This window comes from Scyliorhinus torazame, chromosome 22, assembly GCF_047496885.1.
Source record: "Scyliorhinus torazame isolate Kashiwa2021f chromosome 22, sScyTor2.1, whole genome shotgun sequence".
Lineage (NCBI taxonomy): Eukaryota > Metazoa > Chordata > Chondrichthyes > Carcharhiniformes > Scyliorhinidae > Scyliorhinus > Scyliorhinus torazame.
The window spans coordinates 66,709,468-66,718,832 of record NC_092728.1 but is presented as its reverse complement, the minus strand read 5'-3'; the positions used below and the strand labels follow the sequence as shown (position 1 = coordinate 66,718,832).

At 44.3% G+C, this 9,365-nt stretch overlaps 1 protein-coding gene across 15 annotated transcripts in view; it reads right to left on the bottom strand.

Annotated features, from left to right (window-relative positions):
* Positions 1-396: 396 nt before the first annotated feature.
* tncb (tenascin Cb) overlaps positions 397-9,365 on the bottom strand; it is a 417,727-nt gene continuing 408,758 nt past the window's right edge. For all 15 annotated transcript variants that reach the window (XM_072488244.1, XM_072488246.1, XM_072488245.1 and 12 more), the window contains 5 exons: positions 8,216-8,367; positions 6,302-6,398; positions 4,686-4,847; positions 4,315-4,478; positions 397-1,614 (listed from right to left, as the gene is read on the bottom strand). In XM_072488244.1, coding sequence (XP_072344345.1) covers positions 1,495-1,614; positions 4,315-4,478; positions 4,686-4,847; positions 6,302-6,398; positions 8,216-8,367 — 695 coding nt within the window. In that variant the 3' untranslated portion in view covers positions 397-1,494. The remainder of the gene's footprint in view (positions 1,615-4,314; positions 4,479-4,685; positions 4,848-6,301; positions 6,399-8,215; positions 8,368-9,365) is intronic.

Below are 9,365 nucleotides of genomic sequence, written 5' to 3'. Positions count from 1 at the left end.
CCTCAGTCCAAAGTGCTGCTGATGCCAATTGGAATACCCTGCCTTTTGCTGACCCATTATGGAGCACAGATTGAACCTGATAACTTACTGGTTAGTACAGGTCTTTTCGACACCATTTACCAAAGAAGCCATTGATCATTTCTGGCAGGGGAGCTTGTCAAAAGCCAGAAAGTGTTTAAAAAAAAACCATCATCTCATCCTTGTGTAGAATCTTCCTTAATTACGAACTCCTGGAATAAGGAAAAAAAGGAACATGTAGCCTATTTGGGACAGAACTCCAGGAAAGTCGCCCGATTCCCTCAGGCAATCAGGGAAGATCCAGGAGGTGGCATGTACCCATAACGCATCATTGGACATTGACCCCGCCCGGTTCCAGAAAACAAGCTCTTTGCAAAATTTGTTAAAACACCATTACTTTATTTTAATTAGGAGTACACAGAAACATACATTGAAATTATTCATGTGAGAAACACTCTTTATTTTACAAATGTATATCACGGGTTTTAGTGGTATTCGGTAATTCGGTTCTACCTTTCCACAGTAAGGGTATTATATAATTGGGAAAAAAAAACTTTTTTTTGGTTGTGGACATTTGAAAGACAAAAATATTACTTTTTACATTTACGTTGAAAATAGAATTCCTTAAAAGTATTTCATTATTTTTCCCTTTTATTTCAGCACAGTATCCATGCCGCTTAAATAAACGGAAGCATTGTGATTATTTAAAACAATCCAGACATAACTTCCCACGAGGAAAAATAACTCACAAAATTACATTTAATAATGTACTTTTTTTTGTGTGTGTGTGTGAGACTGGTAATTTACCGAGAAAACAATTGTCCTATTCCTGGGAGTAAATTAAACGTTGTGAAAGCGGCCTTAGTTAGGGCTCCTAGTTTTGTGTATATACATTACTGTTCTTCTATCCTTTAACAGAATCAAAATTTGGTTGATTCTTTTTTAAAACAAGGTACCTGAAATTGCTAACCAATGGCAAAAAACAACTTGTGCTTTTTCAAACAATACCTCTCTTTCAGTAAAGGACCAAAAATATGGAGCTCCGTGTTGCAAAAAAAACTCCATCCCACATTTAAACAGTCAGCTTATATATTTGATGGTTAAACGTGAAGCTTCTGTACATTAACCTTTTAATAACAACTAGTCAGTTTGTTGCCATGGCAATATATCCCCAACACGATGAACATAGACACAAACAATACACTCTGATGTCTGTGCAGGCGTAATGATGTACATATAAAGCCCACCCCCACCCTCCGAGCAACATACATAAAGCTATGACCCTAAAAGCAATAACAACCTATGTTAATTATTGTCAAAATTATCTTTGGTGTTTAAACTGAGTGGAGCTAAACCCATGTAAGATGAGAACACTTTGCTGGCAAGGCTCATATTACACAGTAACTCGATTGTGAACTAAATTAGTGATGCTTCTGTACATTATGAATCTTTATTGTTGATGGCTGATTTGGTTACTTAATGCTGTTGTTGTGCTCTCTTCTTTCTCTGTGCATCTCTGACGTTGTGTGGTCGCAATTTCATTTCAACAAATTCAATCGAATGTTCGTGGCCCTTCCAGTGATACCAGTTAATACCCTGTTTAAAAAATGAAATGAAATTCAATCCTTGAGCAAGATGGCTTTATAACACGTTGGTGAAACAAATGCAATATGAATTCAGGGATGGGCTGAATGACCTACTTCTGCTCCTATGTCTTATGACCTTATGCTTATACTTAGGAACATAGAAGCATAGGAATTGGTAGAAGAGTAAAGATCAAGATCCACCTAATTCATCTTCTACAAGCCTCAAAGTCACATCTTACAACGATAAAGGAGTTATTGTCTGAGCATAGCAATCAATCAGAGAATCATAGAATTCCTACAGTGCAGAAGGAGGCCATTCGGTCCATCGAGACTGCATTGACCCTCCGAAAGAGCACCCGAGCCATGCCCACTCCCCTTAACCCCACCCAACCGTTGGACCCTAAAGGGCAATTGATCATTGCCAATCCGTCTAATGTGGAAGGAAACCGGAGCATCAGGAGGAAACCCACGCAGACACGGGGAGAATGTGCAAACTCCACACAGACAGTCACCCAAGGCCAGAATTGAATCCGGGTCCCTGGCGCTGTGAGGCAGCAGTGCTAACCTGTGCCACCGTGCTGCCCATCTCTATCAATTAGTCTACAGTAGACACAAACATGACATGAGAAAATCCCTAGCCTTGCTGGCCGAGAGTTTAGGGAACTATGTCCTATGTTACATATTGTTCCAAAGCATGATGCACAAACTACATAGTATATGTCAATTTATCCATATAATGTTTTCCAGATTATTTTTTATTTGTTCATCAGTGTCTCTGACAAGGCTAGCATTTGTTTCCCATCCCTAATTGTCCCAGAGAAGATGGCAGTGAGTCCCCTTCGCTAGTTAGCGACTACCAGACTTTTGATCCAGCAACAGTAAAAGAACAGTGACATGTATCTGAGACAGGTCCCGGGCTCTCGGGAGGCCATATTCGGGGTGTCGGACCAGCCGGGGTTGGAAACGGGCGCGGAGGCAGATGTTGTAGCCTTCGCCTTGTTGATCTCCCGAAGGTGGATCCTGTTAGGGTGGAGATCAACCTCTCCACCCTGTGCCCTTGCGTGGCGGGGGGGACCTGCTGGAATTCTTGACACTTGAAAAGGTCAAATTTGAACTGAGGGGAAGGATGGAGGGGTTCTACAATTCATGGGCCTTATTCATTATGCACCTTTGAGAATTGGATCACATCGAACATTGGGGGGGGGGTGGAGGTTGGGGGCGAGGAGGTTTGGGGGGAGAGGGACTGTATGTGTTAATGGTGACTATGGGTGATTCCTGATTCATTTTTGCCATTTGTTTATGTTAACATGCGGGCTAATGCCTGGGGTTTGGTGGGAGGATGGGATCGTTGTTATTGATATGGGGATTCTTTGCTGATTATTGTTTATTGTTGGGTGTAAATTTGGGAGAAAATGTGAAAAAGGAGGAAAATAAAAAATATTTTCCAAAAATGTTTCTGATTCAAGGTGGTGTCATGCTTCAAAGGGAACTTGGATGTGATGGATTTCCAGTGACCTGCTGCACTGGGTTTTTAGGCAGTTGAAGTTAAGAATTTGGAAGGTGCTATTGAAGGAGCCTCGGCAAGTTGTTGCAGTGCATCTTGTAGTTGGTACACACGGCTGCCATAGTGCACTGGTGGTGGAGGGAGTGAATGTTTAAGGGGGTGGATGAGGCACCAATCAAACAGGCTGCCTTGGCCTGGATGGTATTGAGCTGCTTGAGTGTTGTTGGAGGTGCACTCATCAAGACAAGTATCCCTGTATATTATTTCTTGAAATAAATCTACCTGAAATCTATCTAATTTATATTTGCATTTATGCATCGTCAAAAGAAAAACCTTGTAAAATTGCCGAGAAGGTAAAATGCTTAAGCAGCTGCAATCAGGGAACCTTTTCAATTTTCTACAGTGACGTACACTGATGTGTGATCATTCGTGTTCATTTCAAGATTAGCCATGTTTTAATGGGTCAGATGGATACTTGCAGTGGAGCATAACTCGACATTGGTAAAATGGGCATAACGGTAGCACAGTGGCTGGCACAGTTGCTTCACAGTTCCAGGGTCCCAGGTTCGATTCCCGGCTTGGGTCACTGTCTCTGTGAAGTCTGCACGTCCTCCCCATATCTGCGTGGGTTTCCTCCGGGTGCTCCAGTTTTCTCCCACAGTCCAACGATGTGCAGATTAGGTGGATTGGCCATGCTAAATTGCCCTTAGTGTCCAAAAAAGGATAGGTGGGGTTGCTGGGTTACGGGAATGGGGTGGAGACGGGGGCTTAAGTAGGGTGCTCTTCCCAAGAGCCGGTACAGACTTGATGGGTCGAATGGCCTCTTTGCCACTGTAAATTCTATGATTCTATAAGTGTGGATGCATTTGCACGTTGAGCCTCTACGTTGGGCCCATGGAGGAACCTCCAGGCCACAAATAGAACATGGTTGTGGAAAACAGGACAAGGCGGGTAGCACGTTATGCTAGAGTTACTCCAGCTCTCATATCTGACATTGCCCTCTTTGATTGGAAAAGGAATTGAATGGTGTTTTTATATATATATATATGTTCATAATCAATGATACTTTGTAGTTGATGCAACATCAGACATGCTTTGTTGACACAGTGAATAGTCAGCCCCATGCCACTTACCCTTTGTCCTGTTGATTCAACCCAACATAGTGAATCATGACGGATTCATTTCTCTGTTTCTAGTTTTACATACCTGGCTATGGCTTAAACTTCCATATCTCCCATTCAGATTTACTCTGTGGCAGTTCTTGTACCACCACGCTCCCTTGTAAGACAAAGCACAGTTTGTCACGGCCACATCATTGTCTCTGTCCTTTGTGGAGAATGGGCGGCCATTGTGATAAGTCAGAGAATCACCTGAACAACGAAACAGAATTTTAAACATGAACTAAACGTTAAAGCAGCACAAAATTGTGATCCAACATTGTACTGCTCTCCAACTTGGATCACTTATAGCTTGGCCTGAGTGGACAGTGATCCCAGGGTTGGACAGGGCGTTTTCTGGAGATTGATCCACATTTATTTTTGTCATCTTGCCATTCTGAGGTGAAATCTCAAGCTTACCTGCAGTTCCGCTGTACCCTCCAATGTGCAGTTTGTATCGACTTTTGGAGTCAGCGACAAGGAACCGGTCATAAACTGCATAAGCAGAGTCTCCTTCATCTCGGAAATCCACACGCAATTGGTAGTGGCCCTGTGATGTAATCTTGTGAAGGTTTTCAAGCCCTGATAAACGACCAATGCAAACGCGTTACACTTAATAAGAATCATTCTAATCCCCCATTCGACCCAACAGAACGCAGCAGTGACTGGAATGAACTGAATTCTGCTATCAGTTGGAAAAAAGCACGTGACAAATTTGGGCAGATATTCATCTTCTTTACATTGCAACATTTATTGCTTATTGGCGCCATGAACAGGAGATCCTCAGTTTGTGACCAGATATATACAACATACTGGTTAGAACACAAACCCACTGATCATAAGGCTCACATTGAACCCTTGTATATGTAAGGTGTAAATTAGACACTTTGGATACCCCGCAAAGCGGAAGAGGTGTCACGTTAGAACAGGTAAGTTGGACTGGTGATAGGTTAAGTTGACATCTGAAATCCCTGTCTAAACTTCCACCAGTGATAAAATGGATGCATTGCAATTGCCCTATTCTGTAAAACTTCAACTTCCTCCCTCTTGAGCTGTAGTTTAAAATGCTTACATCCAATAGAATTCCATGCATTGAGTTGGAGGGTTGCTTTCTCCTTTACATTTAAACAGTTAGAAGATGTACTTTTTGAATGTTGACATGTGGCAAGGGGAGTCCAGAGGATTTCTCTGTGCACTGTTGATTCTCGCTTTTTTAAAAACAAGTGTTGGGTCCAGTTTCGAGTGACAAGAATGTGTGAGAAACATCTTGCAGTTCGGGGGGACTACTGGAGTGACAAAACCATTGCTTCTCTCATCTGTCTCTTGGCAATTGGTTTTAAGAATGACCAGCTTTCGGAGCGTAACCTGATGAAGGAGCTACACTCCGAAAGCTAGTGATTCCAAACAAACCTGTTGAATTTTAACCTGGTGTTGTAAGACTTGTTACTGTGCCCACCCCAATCCAATGCCGGCATCTCTATATCATGGTTTTAAGAATAGCTTTGATAATCAGTTTGGTATTTCGATCGTCGGGACCCGAAAGGTATATACAAAATAAAAATCAGACTTATTTCCAGTGTTAGGAACATTTACTGTCTCTTGAGATTAAACGCATTGCAAAATAAGTTTCCAAAGGCCTGAGGAAGCCAGTAGACCACTTGTAAACTCTTAAACTGTGGCTTTGTAACAGGTTGGAGCTACAGTGTGTCTGGTGAGAGGTCCATGCTGCATTTTAGTGCATGCTGGAGTCATGCAGCTAACTGTTGTACTGTTGCATTTGCAACAATGCATATCAAAACTAGCTTTGCCTTGACATGAAAGATGGATATACGTTTGCTAAATATATTTAAAAAATTCTATTGGGTCTGAAATATGTTTCGGAAAACATATTTCCGCTAGTTTGATGTAAAAATTTATACTATCCGTCACCAATAAAGGCAGCAAAAACAAAAATCAGGAAAAAGTTAAGTCTCCCTTTTGATTTTGCAAAGTAAAATACCCAATCATTTATGAAGTATCTGGGCTGCCACTCTTACCTAACCAAAACTCATCGGCAGGGTTGCCAAATCCATTGGAGTAATTCTTCCAGTTTCTGAAGAAATCCACCTTGCCATTCTCACGCCTCTGGAAGACCTGGAATTGATTCATTTTTCACAAGATCAGTAAGATTTCTGACAGCTGCCATATGCCTCTCAAATGTTACTTTTCAAATTGTTGCAGGTGAGGAAGGGACTGGGTTGAAAATAGTTCTTTCACAATGGTGCAATGTGCTAAGTTAAGGGGCCAGATTCTCTGATTGCCGATGGCTAAATCGCGTTCGGTGATTGGCCGGAGAATCCCTTTTCACGCTGAAATCGTGGTCGGCGCCGTTTTCGGATGCTCCGCCCCCTCAAAAACGAATTCTCGAGGAGTACGATGCACACCATTCGGATGGCCTCAGGACGTCACCTGAGGCCCTCCGCCGATGCTCCGCCCTGACGGGCCGACTTCCCTACGGTGTGGGACATGTGTCCTCTCAACGTTCGTAAACCTGGCGTGGCGGCTGTGGACTATGGCTTCGGAGGGGGCTTGGGGGATCGGTGGGGGGTGGTCCGGTGGTGGCAAAGGTGGTTACAGGGGGGCAGTTATTCGCAGGCCGGGTCCGCGCGCGGCCGGCGCCATGTTGTACGGCGCAGCCGCCGCAGGCTGCTGCCGTGCGTAAGTCCGGCCACGGACCCGGCCATTCTGCATCCGCATCGGCAGGTAAGCTTTACATGGCATGGCTGCTAGCCCCCCACCAGGCAGAGCATCGTTGTGTGGGCGGGGCCAACCTTTTAAGGCCAGATGCATCCTCCGGACATCGCCGCAGAATCAGAGAATCCAGCCCAGGCTTTTTAACTGGCTAAGCAACTAAACTGCAGACCAAAGTCTGGCAGTTACAGCTCGGAAAGCTCATGGTGTTTGTATGGCACTTCCTGGGCCTTTCCTCCAGTGGAGATAAATAAATTGGGTTAACTCCTGCATTAAAATAGTGAATGAAGGAATCTCATACTAACATGTTAGGTTTTTGTCCTTTAATGCCAGCATGAATGATATAGTATTACAAAGAACACGACTTAATAGCTTTCTTTCTCGGGTTGATTTGCTGGAATGGACCTCATGGTGGAGATCTTTACTCAGCTGCCTGTGATGCAGAGCGAGGCCAGCAGCATGGCTCCAATGCCTGTACTGGTTGAGGTTATTCATGAATGCCCCGCCTTCTCAACCTTGCCCCTCGCCTGAGGTGCGGTGCCCCTCGCCTGAGGTGCGGTGCCCCTCGCCTGAGGTGCGGTGCCCCTCAGGTTAAATCACCTCCAATCAGCTCTCCCGCTCAAAGGGGAACGCTATACTTACTATAGCTACCATTCAGTCCTCCTACACTAGGTGGCACTGTGATCTTTCTTTCATACATTTGTTCTGTTCGGAATCAACATTTCCGTGGCTTAGTTTTTTTGAATCAGCCTGGCCATTTCTTTCCCTCGTTTTTCTCTGTCGAAATACAGCTGACCAGTGCAGTGCCGTTGTGGCTGCTGGCTTCTTGTGGTACACAGCGAGGTAGACACTCCCTACAGGGCTGTCACAACCTCTCGTCACACCCTTGCTGGCAATACCTGTACCATAATCGACCAGCATACCCTCAGAATCTCAGTCCATACACAGAGAATCTGTTAGTAAGCAAGCAGACACCAATATATTTCATTCAATTAATCCATTAGGCGATCTCTCCTTTTCTAGCTTTCATACTAATGACTTCATTAAGATCTGCAGCATTTGGTAGCAGTGGGAGGCACAAATAGGAGGATGAAATTCTTCCTGCTGATCAGTATGAATTGGGTTTTCTGCTGTGCATTGGCTCCGACGTTTGCACCGAAGCGATAAACAGGAGGAGTTTCACCTCCACAGGTTTCCCACAAATATAAATGCTATCTTACCATCCAGCCACCTCCGTCAGTGGTCATGTCGCAGTACACCCGAAGTGGCTGAGAACGATTTCCATTCACGAAAATGGTATGGATGCCAGAATTGGCTTCACCATTCAACAACGTTTGAGAGCAATCTTTGGGGAATGGATACAAGGAGCCAGCTGCAGAAAAAAGGAAAGCAGTACATAATTCCAGTAACTCTGCGGAGTGAAATGTCCATTTTAGTGATGACCCAAATAGCTTCCTGCAAGGTCATTTTTTTCTGTTTTCTATGAAATTCTATGGATTTATATAGCACACTTAAAGTGACAAAACATTCCAAGATGCTTCATCGCAGCATTATAGAGCCACATTTGACACTAAGCAACATGAAGAAATACTGGGACATCTAACCAAAAGCTTTATCAAAGAAGCAAGTTTTAAAAGGGGGGAAGCAAGGTGTTGTCATAATATACACACAGGTATATGATAGTGCACAGACAGGAAGTGATTGACACACAGGATGACCAGTGAACACACAGAACACAGCAACCAATCACCAGACAGGACACGACCACTATAAAGCCAGAGAGCACTAGTTTCCCGCTCTCTGGGGATGCAGCCTCTGAGACAGCCAGAGCCTGTGAGCAACTAAGATAGTCTGGTCAGGTCAGCCTCAGGTCTCCAGTCAAGCCAGCATAGTGTCAACCCACAGTTAAAGTATGTATGATAGTTAAGAGTTCAATTAAATCAAGTTGCATTTCTTCAAGTGTTGGAAGCCTGTCTCTCTCACTGCTGCAGCAAACGCAGTCCTTGCAGACCCGTCATACGCAACACATCACGGTACCAGTGAGTTATGCTCGAGTTTGACAGACCTACCTTGAGATAGTCTGCCTTTGACTAGCGATCAGCCATCCGGTAACATGGACAGCGTCCGCCCTCCCCCGCAGCTCCACATCGCCGGCAACCTCGGTGCTAACTGGAAGAGTTTCAAGCAGAAGTTCCAGCTGTATCTTGACGCCACCGACCTGGAAACCCCATTGAATGCCAGGAAGATCGCTCTCTTCCTCGCTACAGCCGGGGACCATGCTATCCACATCTTCAACTCCCTCACTTTTGCTGAAGGCGAGGTCAAGACAAAGTTTAAAAAAGTCCTGCTGAAGTTCGGCAGCCACTGTGA